This window comes from Electrophorus electricus, chromosome 9, assembly GCF_013358815.1.
Source record: "Electrophorus electricus isolate fEleEle1 chromosome 9, fEleEle1.pri, whole genome shotgun sequence".
Taxonomy (NCBI): Eukaryota; Metazoa; Chordata; class Actinopteri; order Gymnotiformes; family Gymnotidae; genus Electrophorus; species Electrophorus electricus.
In genome coordinates, this window is record NC_049543.1 from 5,887,252 (window position 1) to 5,910,744 (window position 23,493).

Genomic DNA, 23,493 nt, shown 5'->3' on the forward strand with positions numbered 1-23,493 from the left:
ATCCATGGCAGACTGGTTTCTAAGGTAACTAAAGGAAGTCATATAATTACTGGGGGGAAAAACGTTCCTGGAATGAGCCACACCCTTCCTCCCAGTGAACTAAACATTACTACCTGATAAAGTGAGGCGATTTTCAAGGATTTCTACCCACTACTTAGTACTTAATTTTATTGCCATTTAAACAACTTCCCTGACGACATCACAGAATGGTCAGACTTAAGATTTTTAGAATTAGCAATATCCTGTAGTAAAATCAAGCCATCATTAAAAGGTTGGTGTTCTCCAAAAACAATGTTTAACAGCAACAAAAAATATGTTAAACCAAGCCCTTCAAATGCCATTTAAGCTTTATTGTGGTATGATAGTTTTTACAATACAGTGAAAAACAGACAAATGTGACATTTTTACTGGAACAGAATGCAAAGCAATGCAATCAAGTAGAATGGAGAAAAAAGCAATGCATTGATGCTTTGAAGAAAGAAAACCAAAAAACGGGCACAACTTATATAGCCATTAGGAATACATGCGTTTAACAGTCCTAGGAAAATAACTCTTCAAACTTACAATCATTTCCTTTTCTTATCTATGATGCCTTAAACCTAAATACCTTTTGCATGATGAATCCTATAGATTGAAGTTTTCTAAAAAGTTTAAAACCAGTGCCAACAAAGAAAATGGCTAAGTGGGGGTAAACTAAACTTAAAAATAAATAAACAACCATTAACAGAAATATCAGAACCTGGTACTTAAGAATATCACACTTGATTTTTGGTTTTCCTAAGTGGTTGAATTTCCAGCAGTTGAGACGTTCTTGATTGCGACTATACCTGTGACACACAGCGGCGCGCTGAACTACGGGACCCTTAAACAAAAGCAATTATTTGGCGCACAGTGACAGGGACACTGTCCTCGCTTGCTTCCTGTGTGTCTGTCTGCATGTTTGTCAATTCTCCTGGTGCAAAAGTTTTGTCAGGTGAATCCAGCTCACCGCTGTACAATACTAAACTGGGACCAGCAGACTTGGTCTCAGCAACAGAACCAGAAGGGAGGAGAAGCGACTCTTCAGATGAAAATAAAAAGCCTCATTTTCACCACTACGTTACAAGACAGCAAACAAAGCAAGTCTGAAAGAAAATAAAGAAGGAACATGACAGTCAACAACTAAATGTCATGAACAACGAGAGGAAAACTAACCAAACACCTGCACAAGGTTATTCTCTCTCTCTCTCACACACACACACACACACACACAAAGCCAGAAGTACAGTCAACAAAAGTGCTTCAAGTCAGGGAAGTAAAGGAACTAAACCAGTAGAAATATGTATATAAAACCTTAAATATGTTACTTTATGTACAAAACTGAGACAGGGACAATGTCGTCTGTAACTCTTGCTGTTATCTTTTCAAGTAGGATATCTCTACAACTATTTGTTTGCATTTACTTTGACTGATTAAAAGGTCACGTGACCGGACTGACCTTAACGGCGATGAACGCTAACTGAGGGTTTGTCACCGACTCAATTCCTTACCTCCAACTCCCAAAGCTTCATAATAATCCATTTGAACTCATAGAAATCTACAATATATGACCCTCTTTCTTGCAACTGGAAGAAAGCCCCACCCTTTCCATTTGAATAACTCAAAAAAAACAAAAAAAAAAACAAAAACCCGACCCCTTTAATGCTCTGCATAATACAACCACTAATTTGATAACTCCAACTCTGAAAGCTAGAACTACAAAATATATTGGACCATACGCTTCTGAATATAGTCTTCAGTTGATAAACGTTCTGTGAGGTTATGAGTTTTCTTTTATTTCTTTTCTTTTTTGCCCAAATGGGCAACCATAGATGCACTAGATTTATGGAGTCATGCACTGCACAACAGAGAAGGATTTTTTTTTCCCATTTGAAGAGGCACAAGATTCATGTTGCTTAGAGGCAAAGGCGTGAGGGGAGGACCACATGAAGGACTGAGCCACTCGCATGCGCGCTCACGCGGCCTGGGTAAAGTGCAGGTGGTGTAAAGTGAAAGCGAAAGTTACGGATTGCGTTTGTTTTAATAGCAGCACGGTTTTTTGTTGGTTTTTTTGGGTTTTTTGTTTTTGTTTTTGTTTTTTTGCAATACGTCGTTTTTGTTATACCCTCCTGCATTTAAAGAAGGGCTTTGATTCTTAGATTGTTAGTAATGTCTACTTCTCATCCACATTCTTGATCAAATCGACAAAATACTAGTGTATTCAAAATACGCCACGTGCTTGCAGCTCTTTAGGGAAAAGCACCAAAAACAGACAAAACTGAGTTTTGAGTTTACCGATTCGTGAACAAAAAACAAAATGTAAAAACAGCAAAGTTTATAATCTAAAGGGAGATGATCATGCCAGCAATCACCCAACCCTCATTCAAAGCATGTAATACAATCACACGATTTTTCACGAAAGGCCATGAAAACCACACAGACTTTTGCCTCTAAACCCCACGAACAAGGCCTCTGCAAAGTGCAAACAAAGTAACTGCATTCAAGTATGCCATAACGTAATGCGTGAAGCACACCTGCACGTGGCTGACATGCATGCGTGTGTCCGAACATATGCATAAGCACGCGCGTAATCACACGAGCAAAAATAAAAAGAAAGAAAAAATCCCCAAGAAACAATATATCCGTAAAGACTTGTAACCATCAGAAACGACATGATGCATCTGACAAAAGGTAGCGTCGCGTGTTGCGAGACGTGCGATTCAGCACCCCACACCCACCGCTGTCTGGTGCGTTCAGACATAAAAAAGACAAATTCAACTTCATTTACTTATTAGTACTGATGCAAAAATGGAACCTGCCACAAATGCCACCACTACCACTAAAAGCTACACGTTTCGCATGACTGCGCCTACAGCATCAGTTACAGCTAGAGGCGGGACCAGCTCCTGCTCTGCCTTCAAACTGTACTGTATCGGAGGGTCACACAAATTGCACAGTGAAGTCATTGTAGGAAGAGGGGAAAGACCATGAAAAGCAAAGGAGTAGAATCGCAAATACGACAGAGTAAACTATCAGGCCTATGTCAACAAATACAAAATGCCACTGCAGTACTTCAACTCCACCCACTGGCCCGCCCCCTTTCCCTAAGCCCATCCCACAGAATTCGTGATGCTGCTACATAGCTCCACCCCTTTCCACACACCAAACCCAAATAGCCGTTTTCGTGTCAATCATTTCTGCCTAGTGTACCCGGACATCCCCCAGTCCCAGAGCCTCCTGCCATTCCAACACAGAAGGAATGAGCACACTCATAAAAGACACGTCTCTGAGACGGAGGGGAAAAAACACTAAACTGTCACTTCAGTCTGATGGGGGAAATTCAAGAATCCTGCATTAAAAGAAACATTACAAACACACGTTTGCTCTCTCTCTCACACACACACACACACCTCGTCATTCGCTGCTCATCCACAATGAGAGGGGTAAGAAAAGAAAGATGATACTGTTAACAGCTTGTGACGGGTGGTGACACATCAGGGTCAAACACACCAAAACCAGTAACCAGTAGAAACCCGGAAGAGAGGCGGAGCAATTCTTCAAGTCTGGATGTGTACGTCTGAGAGGGGAGTCTTGGTGACCACGGATAGCCAGCTGGAATCTCCTTGGGTTTTATTTTCTTCACCCCTCACTCCCCATCCCACACTCCCTTCCTTCCATTTTCAGAGTCTCAGAACGATCCGGTTGAGTCTGTATGTCTCAGGAGAAGGGTAGTGTGTGTGTGTGTGTGTGTGTGTGTGTGTGTGTGTGTGTGTGTGTGTGTGGTGTCACTCTGATGTCCGCTACAAAGCGGCCCAAGAGGTCACTGAGCAGAGGGGAAAGTGGGCGGGGCAGTGGGCGGGGCTTCACTCCCAGCCGTTGTCCTTGATCATGTGTGCCAGCTCAATGATGAATTTGCCCTCTTTGTATTTCTGACTGCTCTCAAAAGCGTGTTCCTGTCAAAACGAGAAGACATCAATCTCTCATTTACTTAATTAGTATATCAAGCTATGCTTGTAACAAAAACACCCCCCCAACCACAATTACCATTAGAACCCAAAAAACTGTTAAGACAAAGCTGCATGTCTTACTAATCTATTAGTGTTTAGCACACAGCAAGCTCAGATACCTGATACCAAGATATATAAATAAACAACTAAACATGTGTGTGTACGTGCGCGACATATACACACACACACACACACACACACACACACACACACACACACACACACACACACACACACACACACACACACGCGCGCGCAGGATCAAATGAACTCCTTTTCACTCCAACTCAGGACACTAAGAGAGCCCACGGGACAAACATATAGCAACAAAAAACAAACCAACAAATGTCACCACTGTTGTCTTTTGAATGAACACTTAAGGCTGGGTTGGCTAGAGCAGGCGGGGGTCTGTGCAACTCCCGTGCCCTGGTCACACATTTAGAATCATTTTAGATGATTAAAAAAATGTTTTATTTAGAAATCCCTGACAGCAATCTGAGCCAAGCTTCAATGCTGAGCCAAGCCAGTTGGAGGTAGCTCAGTGCAGCGTGCCACTGTGCTTTCTGACCCACACGTCCAGACAGAAGCTTGCCCAACTCCCCAAGCTCCCAGACCCCTACAGCTGCTTAGGTTGCCTGAGGCTGGCTGTAAGACTAATGCAGAAGACTCCGCCATGGTTTCTACCAGCATTGGACAATTTAAAATGTTCTTTTTGGAACATGCACTTACTCTCACGGAAGCCTTGCAGCAGATACACGATCCTCTAGACTCTATTCAGCAGAGTCCTGACCAGCGTTCTGGGGACACTTAAATCTCTTGAGGCCTCTGCATCAGACCATAGTGACAGGATCGTCCAGTTGGAAACCGAATGTAAATCTCTGAAGGTAAAAATTTCTGTACACTTGGAGAAACTGGACAACCTGGAAAATCATTCTAGTAGGTTTAATTTGAGTTATCGGAATTCTAGACAGCACGGAGGGTGCATAATTGGTGGGCTTTATGAGAGAGATGCCTTCAGAGGTTTCTGGCCCTGAGCAGTGAAAACATAAACACATCCAGGTGAGGTGTCATAAGCTGGGCCAGTCAGAGGCAGATGGTGGATCCAGTTTCAGTACACTGAGGCCCTTCATCATACGCTTTCATTAGTTCCAAGATAAGGAGCAAGTTTTCAGTAAGGAGGGCTTGTCATTTCATGGCCACAAAATCAAGGTTTTTTTTATTTTATTTACAGTGCCGTGCTCTCTGGGAGGGGATCCATGTCTTGATATCGTCTTATATAAAAAAAACAATATTTTTGTTGTTGTTTAACATTATATGTGTTTAACACAAAGTTATTAGAGTTATCTCCTGGAATGATGATGGCCTAGAGTCATGGCCTGTTCTTATTACACATTTTTAAATTTTAATCGCAGGTATAGTTTTTCTCCAGGAAACTTGTGTATCTAAAGTGTCTAAATACATTACATTGTGTAAAACCTGGGTTAATCAAGTGTTGCACTCAAATCATAATATGCAGGCCGGGGGGTGCTGCTGCCATTCTGATCAATAAGAGGATACATTTGTTACCTGAGATATATATGATTAGAATGAATAGTATATTATTGTAAAAGGCCTCATTTCACTTGAATAAGATAAACTGGTTAATATGAATGCCCCCAATTCAGATATAGGTTTTAGGAACATACCTATTTCTGTTGCCTCTATTTTACACACATACACAAATAAAACCCCCCGTACACACAAATATTAATAAGGAGAGATAACTTCAGTGCTAACATCAATTTCTTGTCCATGAAAATGGAGTCCGTCATCCAGGTTGATGATTTGGCTCGTTATTTGTTATATCTGATCACGCGGCCGTGTTGTTGGATATTAGTATACTTGTCGTCAGAGAGACTATCCTCAATGGCTCTTTAACCCTATGTTGCTTTCTGCTGGGAATGCTTTCAATTTACTTTCCAGAGTTTTCTGTTCCTCCCTTTACACCTCAGATAGCCCAGTCAATAGCAATATCATGCACTCTTTCTTAGATCATTAAAATGTCTGGTATTGGACTCTGCTACAGTCACCTGCCAGGAAATGTCTAAATCTATTAATGCTGTGAATATTGGCGAAACTCCCGGTCCTGATGGCTTCAGAATAAACATTTATAATAGATTTTGAGACCAGCTGTTATTGACCCTTAACACAGACCCAAGTTGTAATTGCACTCCTATACCATCCTATTAGTTTACTCTGTAATAAGCATAGGTTTGGCTAAGTCCTGAATAAACACTTACAAGGTGTTCTTCCTTCAGGTGTACTATAAAATCAAACAAGTTAAAGTAATTTCACTGATTTCCAATATCCAAAGACACTTCTGACTTGTCCCAGGTATTACAAGCAGTTATTTCCTTTGATCACATAGAATGGGATGTTCGCATTACAGTTTGGTGATAGCCATTTGATCCGGGAAATGAAGGTTTCTCCAGCGCCATTAACTGGCGTTTGCACCAACTCTGTCTGCTCCTCTCTCCTCTTGCACTGAGGTGCTCGTCAGGGAAGCCCTTCTTCACCTCTGCTCTTTAATTTGGCACCAGATCCTCTCTCAGTTGCCCTCCATTCTGCCTCTTGCTTGCACGAGTTTGTTCGTCATCGGTTTAATTCTGAAGCCTCCTTTTACACTAGTTATCATCGAAATTCGACAAATGCTTTTTTTCAGTTGTTTCCACAGCTGCCTGTAGATTTACCTTGGGAATTATTTTTTTTTTTAAACTACAGTTTATGCTGACATAAAAAGGGTCATTTGGATGCTTTATAATATTTTATCTCTTTCAGAAATGGATATTTCCAAGACTGGGGCTAAGTGGGAGCTAAAACATTTGTCCCCTGTGGGCTATTTTGGGCATTTCTGCTGACCGTACTACATTTAAGTCGTGAGAACGGGATACTACTGCCTTTGCACTACTTTTGGAAAGGTGCAGAACACTTATCAGCTGGATGTCCTCCACTCGTCCAACTTACTCCCTTTGGCTGACAGATGTGGGCTTTTTTCTGCATCGCGAAAGGAGAAGTTTAGTCGTGGTGGGTCCACAATTTACACAGGCTAGCAGCCTTTCATTGGACATTTTAAGACACCTCCTTAACCACACAGCTGGTGGACTTTCATTCATTGCTATTATTATTTCTATTTCGTGTGTGTGTGTGCGTGCGTGCGTGTGTGTGTGTGTGTGTGTGTGTGTGTGTGTGTGTGTGTGTGTGTGTGCGTGCGCGCGCGCGCTCGCGTGCGTGCGTGCGTGCGTGCGTGGGTGTGTGCGTGCGTGCGTGCGGGTGGGTGTGTGCGTGCGTGCGTGCGTGTGTGTGTGTGTGTGGGTGTGTGCGTGTGTGCGCGCGTGTGTGTGTGTGTGTGTGTGTGTGTGTGTGTGTGTGTGTGTGCGTGCGTGCGGGTGTGTGCGTGCGTGCGTGCGTGCGTGCGAGTGTGTGTGTGTGTGTGTGTGTGTGTGTGTGTGTGTGAGTGTGTGTGTGTGTGTGTGTGTGTGTGAGTGTGTGTATGTGTGTGTGTGTGTGTGTGTGTGTGTGTGTGCGGGTGTGTGCGTGCGTGCGTGCGTGCGTGCGTGCGAGTGTGTGTGTGTGTGTGTGTGTGTGTGTGTGTGTGAGTGTGTGTGTGTGTGTGTGTGTGTGTGTGTGTGTGTGTGTGTGAGTGTGTGTATGTGTGTGTGTGTGTGTGTGAGTGTGTGTATGTGTGTGTGTGTGTGTTTCTTAATCTGTCTTTGGCAGGCTGGGGAAGGGAGGTGGCTGTATTGACATACTTGATGATTTTTGCATCATTGCGACCCATATAAATTGTTAATAAGAGTTCACCTAAAACCTTTAACAAGGCTTGTTAGTGGGCTGATTCTTCCCCACAAGTCTAAGAGATCCCCTAAGCCACACAAACATGTTCCCAGTCTGGGCTGGCAGAAAGGAGGAAGAGCAGGAGGAACGTACGTATTTCCAGCCCAGAGTGGTTTTACAGTTTTCACAGTAGATGTCTGCCACGGCGTGTAAACCTGTGAGGAGAACCCTCTCCTCGGCTGGGCCACAGCCCACATTCACGCTGAAACAGAGAGAAAGACAGAGAGAGAAGTTGCTTTATCTGCCAATAGCTTAACACTGACCACTCACTGAACCCTAAACAAAAAGCATGTTAATCTATAACCAGCAAAAGAGGTGATTTATAGGGTTGTGGACCATTATGTTGTTTGGGATTGCTAAGGGAAAGGGGATATTCATTCCCTCCACTTCAGTTTGTTTCTCTTGGCTTCTTTCAATGTTATCTTATATTACACATTTAATTCTGTTCACAGATAGTTTTGCCAGGTAGTAACCGAGCTAGTCCAACAAAAGTCTGTACAGTCACAAGTTCAATTAGAGAAAACAACAGGTTCAGTTACCAGCAGCTGTTCATCCTCATGACTACTGTTTCTAAAACAGAATTTGAGCTTGGCTTAGTGACTGTGCATGCACACACTCCGGTCTACACTCTATAAAAGACAAGTAGGTCTGTTTCTCTCTCTCGCTCTCTCTGCAGCTGAGTGTTTTAGTGTTTAAACAGCTATTATGTCTAGATGGCCATATTGAGGATGGACTTGGGTGGCAGATGTAGACACCGATGGACAGGTGGAAGAGGTTAACACTCACACTGAGTTGAAGAGGTAGGCACGTCCCTGGCTGCCTTGGAATGACTGAAGAGACAGATGGGGAGAGAGAGAGAGGAAAAAAATGTTAGATTTGACATAGATAGCCATGAAATCCAGATACAACAGCTGTGTGTGTGTTTTGATATTTTTGTAAAGTACTGGCTTAGTGTAAGATTTTCAGTGTACCATTTTATTCTGTATTTGTATGATACATTTTGTATGTCTGTGTTTAACATTTGCTAGGAAGCTGTAGTTTACTGTACAGGTAGGTAGGTACAGTTGTGCTCATAAGTTTACATACCCTGACAGAATTTGTGATTTTGTTATTTTTTTTCAGAGAATAATAATGATAATACAACAACTTTTCTTTTATTCACGTTTAGTGGTTGGGTCAAGCCATTTATTATCAAACAATAGTTTTTGCCCTTTTTAAAATCATAATGACAACAGAAACAACCCAAATGACTCTGATCAAAAGTTTACATACCCAAGTCCTTAATACCGTGTATTGCCTCCTCTAACATCAATGACAGCTTGAAGTCTTTTGTGGTAGTTGTGGATGAGGAACTTTATTTTCCCAGATGGTAAAGCTGCCCATTCTTCTTGGCAAAATGCCTCCAGTTCCTGTAAATTCTTGGGCTGCATGAACTGCACATTAGAGATCTCCCCAAAGTGGTCAATGATATTGAGGTCAGGAGACTGAGGTGGCTACTCCAGAACCTTCACTTTTTTCTGCTGTCGCCAATGACAGGTCGACTTGGCCTTGTGTTTTGGATCGTTGTCATGTTGGAACATCCAAGTGTGTCCCATGCGCAGCTTCCGGGCTGATGAGTGCAAAGTTTCCTCCAGTATTTTCTGATAAAATGTTGCATTCATCCTGCAATCAATTTTAGCCACATTCCCTATGCCTGTGTAGCTCACACATCCCCAAAACATCAGCGATCCACCTCCATGTTTTATAGTAGGGATGGTGTACTTTTCTTGAAGCTGGACAACAGAATCCCTAATTTTCCACTTCTTAGAGTTTGAGTTTAGACTTTGAACACTGCTGATTGGCACTCAATTCCTTGGATATCTTTTTATATCCTTTCCCTGTTTTATAAAGTTCAACTATCTTCTCCCACAGATCCTTTGATAATTCTTTTGCTTTCTCCATCTCATGCAGGGGTCTGTCAGGAGCCCAGTAACTTACTGATTGAGAAGCAAACAGATCACAGGTGAGGATGGTTACTTTTAGTAGCCATTTAAACCTGTGTGTCAACTTGTGTGTATGTTATTATGCCAAAGCCTCCAGGGTATGTAAACTTTTAAACAGGGTCATTTGGGTAGTTTCTGTTGTCATTATGATTTTAAAAAGGGCAAAAACAATTGTTTGATAATAAATGGCTTGACCCAACCACTAAACATGAATAAAAGAAAAGTTGTTGTATTATTATTATTCTCTGAAAATGTTTTTTAAAAAAATCACAAATTCTGTCTGGGTATGTAAACGTATGAGCACAACTGTAGGTAGGTAGGTGTGTGCGCACGTGCGTGCGTGCGTGTGTGCGTGCGTGCGTGTGCGTGTGCGTGTGTGTGTGTGTGTGTGTGTGAGAGAGAGAATAAGGGGCTGGTGTTCATGGAAACTCCACCTAACAGTGTCTGCCCAGCTCAAGGGCTCCAACACATGCACTTCATCAATTCATAATATGTATGTGGGTGTGTGTGCGTGCCTGTGTGTGGGTTACTATGAAAAAGCTCTTTTGTTTAGAGGTTTGAGTTCATGTTATACTAGTTTGCATTTACATTACTCTTTGCACTCTTTGTGTGCGTGGGTGTGTGCACGCGTCTGTGTGTGTTATCCTACAGCATTGTGCGCACACAGTGCTCTGGGCAGAAAGAGTGAGAGAACACCAATGCCTTTCTACTTCTCATAAAAACAATAAGAATTTGGAGTGTTTGGCTGGTGTGGTTTCCACTGGCTGTGTCTTTCAGGCTACTTCTGTTCCTGTAATTCCCCAACACTCACTCAGTCACTCTCTGCTCTTCCTTCCTCCTCCTCCTCTCACCCTCTCACTCACAGACCTGGCGATTTTAAAAGGATTAGACTTTAGTTATTTCAGTGTTAACCCACACCCAACAAGCTGGCTGCATCAAGACTGTGTGTTGGCTGTAGTGTCTGCACTGAGAGCCTATCACAGGCCTGCCCTGCAGCCCGCCTACAAACGCACACCTCCGGAGCATGCCTGAATCATGCGCAGGAGAGACCCAACCTCTCCAAACGCACACCTCCGGAGCATGCCTAAATCATGCGCAGGAGAGACCCAACCTCTCCAAACGCACACCTCCGGAGCATGCCTAAATCATTCGCAGGAGAGACCCAACCTCTCCAAACGTACACCTCCGGAGCATGCCTAAATCATGCGCAGGAGAGACCCAACCTCTCCAAACGTACACCTCCGGAGCATGCCTAAATCATGCGCAGGAGAGACCCAACCTCTCCAAACGCACACCTCCGGAGCATGCCTAAATCATGCGCAGGAGAGACCCAACTTCTCCAAACGCACACCTCCGGAGCATGCCTAAATCATGCGCAGGAGAGACCCAACCTCTCCAAACGCACACCTCCGGAGCATGCCTAAATCATGCGCAGGAGAGACCCAACTTCTCCAAACGCACACCTCCGGAGCATGCCTAAATCATGCGCAGGAGAGACCCAACTTCTCCAAAACGCACACCTCCGGAGCATGCCTAAATCATGCGCAGGAGAGACCCAACTTCTCCAAACGCACACCTCCGGAGCATGCCTAAATCATGCGCAGGAGAGACCCAACTTCTCCAAACGCACACCTCCGGAGCATGCCTAAATCATTCGCAGGAGAGACCCAACCTCTCCAAACGCACACCTCCGGAGCATGCCTAAATCATGCGCAGGAGAGACCCAACCTCTCCAAACGCACACCTCCGGAGCATGCCTAAATCATTCGCAGGAGAGACCCAACTTCTCCAAACGCACACCTCCGGAGCATGCCTAAATCATGCGCAGGAGAAACCCAACCTCTCCAAACGCACACCTCCGGAGCATGCCTAAATCATGGGCAGGAGAAACCCAACCTCTCCAAACGCACACCTCCGGAGCATGCCTAAATCATTCGCAGGAGAGACCCAACCTCTCCAAACGTACACCTCCGGAGCATGCCTAAATCATGCGCAGGAGAGACCCAACTTCTCCAAACGCACACCTCCGGAGCATGCCTAAATCATGCGCAGAAGAAACCCAACCTCTCCAAACGCACACCTCCGGAGCATGCCTAAATCATGCGCAGGAGAGACCCAACTTCTCCAAACGCACACCTCCGGAGCATGCCTAAATCATTCGCAGGAGAGACCCAACTTCTCCAAACGCACACCTCCGGAGCATGCCTAAATCATGCGCAGAAGAAAGCCAACTTCTCCAAACGCACACCTCCGGAGCATGCCTAAATCATGCGCAGGAGAGACCCAACCTCTCCAAACGCACACCTCCGGAGCATGCCTAAAACAGCCTGCCACAGGAAAGAGTGAACCTCTCCAAACACACACCACACACACTCAAAGGTGTCAATTAATGATCTAATAATTCATTAATCAAGCTAGCAAAGGCAACAAATACTGCTAGGTGACGAAATTCACTATAAATGAAGGTTTGTTTATGTGCATGCATGTGTGCAAAATTATATATCATGCATGAAATTGGATATTATGTACAATATGAGAGTAATGTGATAGACAAGTCTATATGATCTCCAGGCCTATAAAGGATGTTCTGCATTATTTGGATGCAAAATGTACAGATTTGTATAAAGCAGCTCATAACTGACCAATGATGGATGAAAACCACTGATATGAAAATGTTCTTGCTGATTAGATCCATATATTACGTAAATATCCCCCTCTGAAATCAGCCTTTAGGTGTTAATCAGAGAAAGAGCAGCATCCAGGGAACATTAGCTGAAAGACTAATGCATCCAGAGACTGTGTAGTGAAAGATCTGGGGAACTACGTGCTTTCAATAAGCATGCATTAGGGAGAGGCTGCAGAGACATCTGAGGGACATGTGGACGACGCTCCGATCAGTAACGTTCCACTGCCATGCTACTGGGAATGCAAAGCACATGGGAATGGCCTTGAGGGTCCTTCAGAGGATCCAAACACGCAGGTAATGCAGCTGTACTTCCTGTCCTTACAAGAAAAATGACAGCCTAAGCAAAAATAAAAAATAAAAACACCACACTGCAACACAGCCCTACATCAGGCCTGTGCCAGCCCTACACTGGCCGGCCATCCTTGCCAGTTAGCAGGGCCTGCGCAGACAGGAGAATCCGCTTTATTTTTCTACTGCACAGGATTTGGGAGAGAAGCCAGGGGCTTAGCACACACTAACACATACACACAAGCTGGAGCACATAGTGAGGAGCCATTGTGCCACACAAACAACAGCTAAGGCCGGGCCATGCAGACCATGCAGACCATGGGATTCTGCTTGCTCTTCGTCATCACCACAGCACCCAAGGCCACTGGCTCACTGGCTTTGTCGTTTGCTCATATACTATGAGCAAACGACAAAGCACTTTTGTAAGTCGCTCTAGATAAGAGCGTCTGCTAAATGCCGAAAATGTAAATGTAAATGTAAAAGGCAGCTTTCGGAAAGCAGGACTTAAAACAAAACAGAAATGAATAAATAATAAAAGAAAGTGTGAAAAGGTGCATGAGTTACAGTTTTCCTCACGGTTTGTGTGTGCAGGATGCGCAAACAAATACTGCACTTTACATTTCTTCATTTATGTTCTGTGAAAACCCGAATGCATTTCTATGCATAGCAGCACTGAAAAGACGGAAACAGTAAGGCTCCTGGCCAATGGGCCCTATTCCATAAAGGTCATGTGATCCAACCTTAGCCAAAAGGTCAGTACCACACCTTTCCTGCTCCACAGAGCACACCATTACTCAAAGTGGATTTGACTTTTTCCCCGTGAAAAAAACTTTTTTTTAATTCTCACTACTTAAAAGGAACAGATACTTTCATTCTAGTCTGGTATCTGCGCCATGCGAGCCAGAGTGAGAAGGCCGTCCTGGCGCATTTGAGCCGTGAGGCTGGTGGCAAGGCTGTGAGTCGGGCCTGGGGAGATCTGCCGTGATCGGTGTCCATCAGCCCGCTCAACCTTGTGCCATGGCCTGGCGCATTCTCTGGATGCCAGGCCTCAAGCAACTGGCCGACATCCAGTGAAGCAATCCCACAACACACACACACACACACACAGACACACACACACACACACAGACACACACACAGACACACACAGACACACACACAGACACACACACAGACACACACACAGACACGGACACAGACACGGACACAGACACGGACACACACACGGACACACACACGGACACACACACACACACACACACAGACACACACACACACACACTTATCTTCAATCACTTCACTTCCTGTGGGCAAGATGAATTCACTTCCTAGTCAAGGGGTACATGAAGTACAAAGCAAGGTGATTATACCTCACTGTGAATTGCATGAAGACAAATTCCACATCCCCTGAGCTTAGTGAAAGCATAACCTTGTCTTAAATGCAGTGCTGGTCTAGTTTATCAAGGTGTGTGAAAGAGAACTGCTATCTTACAACACAACAATAACCTACAGTATTGCCTTCACATGAGCCACTAATAAAGAGCTATTTTTCAACAGTGTCAAAAATGCTGGTCATTGCATTCATTCTAAATATAATGGCACCTACAAAGAGGTTGAAGGGTTTTAAGAATAAACACAAGTCTAGGTCACTTTTAAAAAAAAACAGCAATCGCAACACTCTATCGTCCCCCCACCCCATTCCAAACTGTCACAGAAGATTAGAAAGCATCAGAGCCAGTCTGAGATTTCAGGTCATCTACTGAAATGATGGATTATGTCTGCACCCACGCAAAGGCTCCCCACCAGCCAAACAATCGGGCCGTTCTTCTGCCGGCCGCCACGTGTCTTTACGCCGGAGCTGCTGTGTGCAGATCTCGTCCTACCCGCGCTCTCCTCCTGTGCGGCTGGCCCCGGCCAGTTAAAGCAACCTGAGATCTGCGTTGTTAAAAACAGGACAAGTGGCTCATTTACAGTGGCTGTCAAAGGCCCTTGCTCCTGCACGGAGCTGTGCTCAATAGCGGCTCTGTCCCGTCCCCGTCCAATCAGGGCCCTATTGCAGGTGCAGTTAGGGAGCTGTGATCCTCCAGCTGATAAACAGGGTTGGCTCATCTGTTAGCAGCGCTCAGGCAGAAGGGAGAGAGAGCGGCTTTTCCACTAACAGGATTCAGTCTAACCAGCAAGCCCTAAACAAGTTACTGCAGAATAAGGTCATAATGTAACCTTTGAATAAATAAACAGATAAATAATCATTTACTTACACATTTAAATTAAAATGATGAATATCCCATCAGACCTTTTTCGAGGTTAGAATTTACATGCATGCACCCACCAAAACCTGTTACAACAAACTGATTTGAAGAAATTCCTTCAGGACTATGCTTCAACACTTCAGCGCTACAATAAGGCTTGTTATACAGTGACCAGAACCTGAAAGCAGGAACATTGTGTTTGCTTCTCCATCACTGGAGAAACAGACGGATGGCCTGTGTGGGATCTGGGCTAGAGAACTCAGGGCCTTAGCCACTTGACAACCGAACACCAGCCAGTCTCGTCTGATGCCACTCCAGAAGTTGTGAGCTGTTCATAAGCCAGCAGAAGCCAGCTAATGCACTGTGTTAGCGCTGCTACCAGTCTGGACCACCTTCTGGACAACCAGAACAGTGATACCTCGTATCGGCATTGGATACAAAGGGACATAATCAGCTTTCTGAATGTGTGGTACACCAAGGACACATTTGGGGTTAAAGCCTTTCAAAGATTCTATAAGTTGGCTTCTTTTATTAATGTAAAAATGTGTAATGGACAAAGTCACAAAGTTTAATAGTTTTTAAAAATATGACACCTTACTGTTCTAACAGTACCCATTGTTCTTTGAGCACTTTGAAAACTGGATCATTGACAATGGTATCTTTAACTAAATGTCCAGTCGTGTAATAGAGTTAAGAATTGTTGAGGTACTCTTGGTGTATTTTTCAGTTTTTGCCCTCACAACAACCTCCTAATTCCTCCAATACAAACATAAACAAAGGCTTTCTCACTGTACAGACCAACACAAAGTCCTTAGCATGCACTAGAGAGAAGGTCCAAGATTCAGACCATCATCTTCCCAATGTTACAATCAGCTTATGGGCAATGTTCTGGCTATTGTGGAAGGGAGAGGGGAGGAATACATAACCAAGCAGGGTACATCTAAAGGCCACTGTCCATCCTATCCACTCCAACTCACATCCATAAAGCATGTAGAACTTCTCAAGTGCTAAAAGCACAAAGTCACTGCACTCTTTCAGACATGTGGGCAGTGTTATCTGATACGCCAATGACCCATTTGGGCTGCTATGACTTTAAAAAAAAAAAATAAAAATAAAAATTTTAATCATGAAGATGCTTCTGTGTGGAAGACACCTTGTTGGAACAATGCAAAACAGTTTTTGAGGTTGAGGGAGACCAGTGTGAGACCAGTGTGAGACCACCATGATACCAGCGTGAGACAACGCTGAGAAGTGTCCACCTGTTTGATGTGCCCTCTCACGGCCTCTCAAATTCTCAGCAATTCTACATTACAAATTGTAATTATGAGCTTATGGACTGCAGTCATCTGCTTAGTCTGTTAAAGTTGACAGCAATGGAGAATGTGTGATAGGAGGCTGGAACTGGCTCAAGTTGCACAACCTGAATATCAACATGCAGCTATTACTGTTAAATTCCAGCTGATAAACACCAACATACTGCCTTGGTTGTCATGGCCACTGCTAAACCTTAGGCAAGGTGCATTATATCTCCATGAGGATTGCTTACCTATACAGCAGTGTGGCTGCTACTCTACAATAAGCCGATAGGAGATGGGTATGGTCGATATGATCGCAGGGCTGCTGTTTTGTTTGAATGGAGCGTTTTTTGTTTGAGCTTGTGTGGGTCACAGTGTGCAGTACGCTCTGAAAATGTCAGCGATGTGTATATGCATTTAAAAATAGTCTCAGGCTGAAAACACAGTCTGCAAACAAATCAGCAAAGGACAGGGACCTCCCTCACTTTCTAACGGACTGGGGAAACGAGTGAGCAGTCATTCCGCTGCCACTCGCAAATGATAGAATAAAATTCACTGTGTAACTTGGCAATCGTAAAGAGGAATGTTCAGAACATGTTCAACATGATTCAGATTCAGGTTGCCACACAGTAGCAATGAAAAGTTTGTTTCCCCAAGTTCACAAGTTCAATGCTTGCGCATTAGCTGTACCACAGAATCATGGAAATGACTCAAAACAAACAGCTCACCATGGAACAGGAAGCACTGCCACAGGCCAAACAATCTTTGCATTATCACTTTCACATTTATTTTGTCTAGTCACTATTCACTACAATTTTGTGTCAGTTCCACATTTTCTTTAAAACAAGGTAACAAAGGTGTAACAAGATAAAAGTCAACCATTTAAAAAAAGGTGGCTCACACACAAAAAAAAACAAACAAACAAATACACAAATACAGCAAACAAGCAAGGAAACGTAAACGAAAGCCTCCAGAACTATCAAAGAGATCCTGTTAGCACTTTGGCCAGGAGGGACTGAGTCTGACAGATGCTGTGCATGCTGGGAGTGGGATCATCTCTGACTGTTGTGTTACTGGTGTAGGTATGTGGCACAGTCACACATGCCCCCAGGACTAATGAACTCTCTTGACTGCGGACAACTCTGGATGCAAGCAGCTGGTATGAGGTTTGGGCAGGTTTGTGAGAAGCAGCAAAACCAAACGGGTAGGTCAACAACAACAACAAAAAAAAAACTCATTAAAGAAGGATGACAGGGGACAGTAGGGGAAGGAGTAGAGTGTATTGCCTAGAAAAGGTGGTGTCATTGTGTTACTAGGTGGTGTCATTGTGTTACTAGGTGAGTGTCATTGTGTTACTAGGTGAGTGTCATTGTGTTACTAGGTGAGTCATTGTGTTACTAGGTGAGTCACTGTGTTACTAGGTGAGTGTCATTGTGTTACTAGGTGGTGTCATTGTGTTACTAGGTGAGTCACTGTGTTAGTAGGTGGTGTCATTGTGTTACTAGGTGGCGTCATTGTGTTACTAGGTGAGTGTCATTGTGTTACTAGGTGGTGTCATTGTGTTACTAGGTGAGTGTCATTGTGTTACTAGGTGGTGTCATTGTGTTACTAGGTGAGTGTCATTGTGTTACTAAGTGGTGTCATTGTGTTACTAGGTGGCGTCATTGTGTTACTAGGTGAGTGTTAGAATGTGTATATCTGACAGTGTGTGAGTATGTCTGTGTAAACCTCTGTATGTATATGTCAGAGTCATTCCATAGATAGTGACTTTGTGTGTGTGTGTGTGTGTGTGTGTGTGTGTGTGTGTGTGCGTGCGTGCGTGTGTGTGTGTGTGTGTGTTCAGAGTTTATTTGTCACATACATAGTCATACATGGTATAACTGCCAGTGAAATGCTTTTTGTAACTGCTCTGTCCGTGGCTGAGGAGAGATGCAGGGGAATGGAATGCAGTTTACTGTATAAATAAATATGTTATGTGCGTGTGTGTGCGTGTCCATGCTTCAGAGCCATTTGCCCACCTTCGAGATGAGCTCATCGTGGTTGGCCAGATGTGCTCGACAGTGGATGCAGCTGTAGGTACGGTGGCAGCTGGGCAGGTAGGCCTGGAAGGTCTTGGACTTGGTCATCTTCACCATCTCACAGTCACGGCTCTCCTCACTGGGCTCTTCGGCGCTGGCGCTGGACGAGTTGCAGCTCTGCTGAACTTGCTGACAGAAGAAACACTGGAAGATGCAAGCAAAAGCCGTCGTTGTTGTGGAGTGGGTGTGTGGGACGCTCCACACAAACACCACAGGAGAAAAAAAAAAAAAAAACCTTCGGAGAATTGGGGAAGGGGAGAAAGATAAAGAAAGAGAAAGTGGAGGGAAGGAGAGAGAGGGAAGGAAGAAGAAAAAGAGTGATCACTCCAAAGTGTTACACACAGCCTCAGCCTGCAAGAGGTCAAAGGCTAATAGATACCCAAGATGAATACACATTAAAACACTGTTCATAAAAGGATGATTTCAGAAAGGTTCATATAAACTGCAAAAAAAAATAAAAAATAAAAATGCATTAACAGTATCAAAATCTTACATAAATCTTATCTGTGAAGCAACGTCTTAGCTTTAAACCCTGATCAGGAAGTCAAGAGAACCTAATCATTTCCTATTCTCATAGGTGAAGTTACACTGACCTGCAAGGCAATGAAGTCACTGTGCAAATCTAATGATGTGTGAATAATAATGTTTTTCTCCTCTCTAGTTAGTACCACATAGTTCTGCCTTTGGCTCTAAATCTTTTTTAGGAACTTTTTCTAAAAGTGCCAGCAGTCTAGTCAGTCTCACTAGCAATCCAGTCAGTCCTAGCAGGCCTCCCCATACTCAAACAGCTCGCCTCTCCCGTGACCAGACCCATGTCCAGCACATTCGTAGCGAACGTGTCTGTTGGTTATGTCTTTTATAGCGGTGTGTTTGTGTGTGTCCTATTTAATTGTTTGTGGGTACTCATGCTTTGAATGTGGGTTCAGTCTAGCCAGCCCAGTAAAGTGCTTGTTCCAAAATATTTGACGGTTTCACAAGTCCATTCAAAAGTGACAGCATAGTTCTCATCGTGGCGCAGACAATGTGAAATAACAGGAAAGTTGCAGCAGTCCATAAATGGATGGCCCAGTAACACTGTGCAAAAGAAAAACAAAAGCACTTCCGCAGCAGAACAGGAAGTCTGACTGCCGCTTGTGCACGCCAAACGAAGTGCGCGCGCTGCTGCTGCCGCTGGCCGGCGAGTGCCCGAAAGGCGAAAGCAAGCGGAGTATCCCTGAGAATAACGTCTGTACGCGGTGTCAAGACCTACTGTGTAAAACTAAGCCTATTTATGTCTTTGTTGCAACTACAAAACATGTTCGGTTCACTTATTGGCCTAATTAACTGGGCGCACTAAATTATGATCAGGATGTATATAAGCTATAGAAGAGATTCAGCCGTGAATCCGCGGGACTAACTAATCAACATATCTTATTGAGTCTATTGAATGTTGTCAGACCAGAGCTTATCGAAAACGAAGAAAAATACAAATCGAAACCACAGCAAATTATATCGGGGGAGGGGGGGGCGGAGAACGGACGCTATTCACTGTTTAACCATTTACAACGTTTTGGCACTGATCTCAGACAGAAAAACACCAGCACCCACGTTGGTACCTGAACTACAAGTCATTCGGTTCAACAATAACAGGCTACAGTTAACGAGGCTGCTGCCACCAAGTTAAGGGTGTCACGACACGTTAAAGAACAAAGACCGTTCGCCAAGGCAGCATGCTATCCAAGACACGCACAAGGAAGCGCGTTTAAGGAGAAGGCTAAGGAAAGCCTTACAGCTGCTACGGTTGAATTGGGGCAAAGAATAAAACCTTTCTCTGGAAGGCCTCGAATAAGAGCACAGAAATCATGAGAATTGAGCTCCGGTCTTCACAGCTTCTATTAGGTGTGATTACTTTTAATGCAAACTTCCTCGTCTGTACGCTACTCAGGATTCCTCTCCGTGCTTATATATCTTTACTTGTATGTGTGACAACCAGTTACATGACAATACACTAAACATCCAGTCTGACTAATATACTAAAGAGCATTCAGTATACACAACAGTAAAGACGCAAGCGCCCAAAAGTATTGTGGTCAGCGTGATCTTTCAGAACACACAAAGGACAACGCGCAGAACACGAGGATGCAAAACAAAGGGCTCCAGCGTGCTACTTTGTCAACACGGAGGAAGCGCAGCACTGATACAGTTCAACATTTGCGCTTTCACCCAAAGCCGACATGACGACGAGTGTGAAACTATATTTATTCTGGTATCGTTATTTAATCAGTGAGTGGCAATCGGCTTGATTATGAATTACTTTTTTGTTGTTGTGTGTGTGTAATAACTAACGATCATTAAGGCGCTTGGAACTAGCTAAACATTTCCTCTTTCTAGGTCAATCGACAGGGAAACAGACAGTAATCAGAGACACCTGCCATTACAGTAACAGTAAAAAAATATATACACTGTCCTGTTCTTTTAAATCCAGAAGCTCTGTAATAAAGATTAAAAAGCCTCTTATCTCACCTGCAGAGGATCCCCTCAATGTAATGCGTGGCATATATTTTTACACTGCAGAGCTGGATAACAGTTTTCACAGTAGGCTGCGGGCTGTTAGATTATTGTCTTCTCTCAATTGAAATAGTGCACTGAATCCCTGAAAACCCTGAATAGATTGCCACTGTGTCCTGTGTGCCAGATATCGTGTTCATTTCTGTGGTCTTTGTTGTACTCTTTGTGTTTGTGATGATAAACGTCACGAGTAGGACGGACCGTGGATTGATTGGCATTTAAAAGCTCCAATAAGGAGCTGCTGAGGAGGGCTCCAAGGTAAACCAGAACCCGGATGTGTAAATAAATACAAGGTGATGACCAAATAGGTTGAGATATTGATCACTGCTTTGTTACCAATAGTTGGATGAATGTCCACATAAATATAGCTTAGCCAACACAGTGAGCGTGGTCCCTCTGAATTTTATTTAGCATCCTAAATAAAAATGACAAATGATCCAAAGATAATGCTATTATAGTCTTGTAGTATGTCAGAAAAAAAAATGCTTGGTTCGATTTTCTGTGCCTGATTCAATCTAATGAATATAAATGTTTAAGTGCAGACCCTCCTCTGATATCACTTACATTTGTGTTAGGCTATTCCTAGACGCTTAAGATGAAAAGAAGAAAAAAAAGACCTTATGCTATAAGTATTAAGAACTATGTGTCATCATTTACGGCAAATAAACAGATTACATACATATTAGGGCAGTATTACAATCCGTTCGTCCATAGCGCGATGAAAAACAGTCCCTCATCTCTATGCGTCAGAGAGCATCTGCTACACCTAATAAATAATAAGTAAGAAGACGGCCTAAAATAAATTACAGCTGCAAATCACCTTGCAGTATAGTAGGAAGCGACGAAAATATTTGTGTCATATTGTTACAACTTGTGTTGGACAGGTTTTGTTTTGGAAACATGCAACTTTCGTACCATATACTGTCGCCAGTGTCACCGTATCAACATTTGGCTACGCTAAAGATCATTTTGCAGATGTGGAAAGGAAGCAAAAGGAAAGGACTTCTTTTACCCACACCGCGCCAATGCTGATCTAATTGTCGGTATCAGTGAACGGGAGAGTGCATGGAATAACATGAAGTCTTCGGCTAAATAAGGAGGCTTGTCGCGTCGCCACCACTGTCCTGATGATGTCATATGTTTTCATCCTGCGATCCCTTTCATAACACTTTCTCGCCACATTGCCAAATCACGATAACTAACATCAATCTATACAAATGGCATTATGCATATAATACCACGCAACATAACACAGCCGGGTCGTACAAAAAGTATATTGTGTAACTATAAAAAAAATTAGGCGCTTCAGTGTGACCTTCGCTAAAGCACTTACAGGCAATCAGTTTTAAGGAAATCATGCAAAGTGCTTTCGTCATTATAAGTCGATTACTGTTTGTATCGACGAAGCATACATTGAAACACGTGAAACTGTGTTTATACATAAATATTAATGCAAGTCCTTGGGCAAAATAACGAATACCTTTTGGGAGGACTTGGAGAAATTGTTTTCCCCACGGCAGGGTTCTTCTCATTCAATAGCGATGAGGTCCCACATGTGTCACGATTGTTCTTTGTTCAGCGTCTTATCATATTTATTACATTTCAAAACCGACTCTGCGGATTTTTCAGTGAGATAACGGTTTGGCTACACGACGATGCAGGGTGCTGTCAATGTGCGCTCCACTCTCACTAGCATTAGAACGCTGGGTCTTCATTCACAAGTTATTTTTCAGTCTGCGCAAGCAAAATCGCCGACCACCGAGCCAGGATTTCCATGAACAACCACATAAAGAACGTATAACTTGCTCTTAGCTCGCTAAACTCTTCGAATTGCGTTGCAGTCTCCAAAATGGAGCCGATCGTGGACACCAGGCAAGAATTGTTTTTATAGGATTTATCGCTGTATTGTCCAAGATTTCAGATGTTGCAAAAACGATGGCGTGTCATGTCTATTCAGTCTGAAAGTAGCAAGTCATTCAAAGATGAACAAAAAGTGATTACAGGTTAATTATTTGCCGCGGTCAACCACACTATTCGTCCGCACTTGCAGATCTTGGCGGACTGATTCAGGTTATTTGGACCGTTTGTTTTGATAGCACCCGCATTAACGCTTCCTTCGAACCTGTTGGGAGAAAATATGTCATTGACGACGTGCCCTTCCACTGGCGTGGGAACCTATCGGAATCAGAGACGTTCGCTTGCAACCAATCCCATAGTGAGATGGTGTTCGTCAGTGATACGCAAAGAGCCAATCACCGCAGCCCATATGGTCCAGACAAACGTAGGACCGCGCTCACAGAGCCAGGCGTGTTTTTGATAATGCGCGCGACCGTCAAAGACACGTGCCGACGTCGTCGCGCGTTCGTGGATGTCCACATCAACGAGACACGTGGTAGAGGTAAACAGTTAAGTCTACACGCGGATCAGTGAAAAAAAAAAAAAAAAACATACTAGCATAAATTCACACCGT

General features: G+C 43.7%; 1 protein-coding gene across 2 annotated transcripts; it reads right to left on the reverse strand.

Annotated features, from left to right (window-relative positions):
* Window positions 1-329: 329 nt before the first annotated feature.
* ypel1 (yippee-like 1) lies at window positions 330-23,142 on the reverse strand. 2 transcript variants are annotated; one of them, XM_027023165.2, is made up of 5 exons: window positions 22,504-23,142; window positions 18,417-18,620; window positions 8,685-8,728; window positions 7,992-8,100; window positions 330-3,971 (listed from the first exon to the last, which is right to left on the reverse strand). In XM_027023165.2, exons 2-5 carry the CDS (start codon window positions 18,531-18,533, stop codon window positions 3,882-3,884), a joined length of 360 nt encoding a protein of 119 aa, XP_026878966.1. In that variant the 5' UTR covers window positions 18,534-18,620; window positions 22,504-23,142; the 3' UTR covers window positions 330-3,881. The 2 variants fall into 2 exon arrangements, with proteins under 2 accessions (XP_026878966.1, XP_026878965.1); XM_027023164.2 differs by lacking the exon at window positions 22,504-23,142 and adding an exon at window positions 20,979-21,171.
* Window positions 23,143-23,493: the final 351 nt, after the last annotated feature.

Bases quoted from the DNA above. Each gene is read 5' to 3' on its own strand.
- ypel1 (XM_027023165.2), bottom strand. From the start codon at position 18,533: ATGGTGAAGATGACCAAGTCCAAGACCTTCCAGGCCTACCTGCCCAGC. The intron at 8,101-8,684 runs GTGAGTGTTAAC...TCTCTGTTTCAG, and splicing joins GCCTACCTCTTCAACTCAGT to CGTGAATGTGGGCTGTGGCC. The intron at 3,972-7,991 runs GTACGTTCCTCC...TCGTTTTGACAG, and splicing joins CCACTCTGGGCTGGAAATAC to GAACACGCTTTTGAGAGCAG.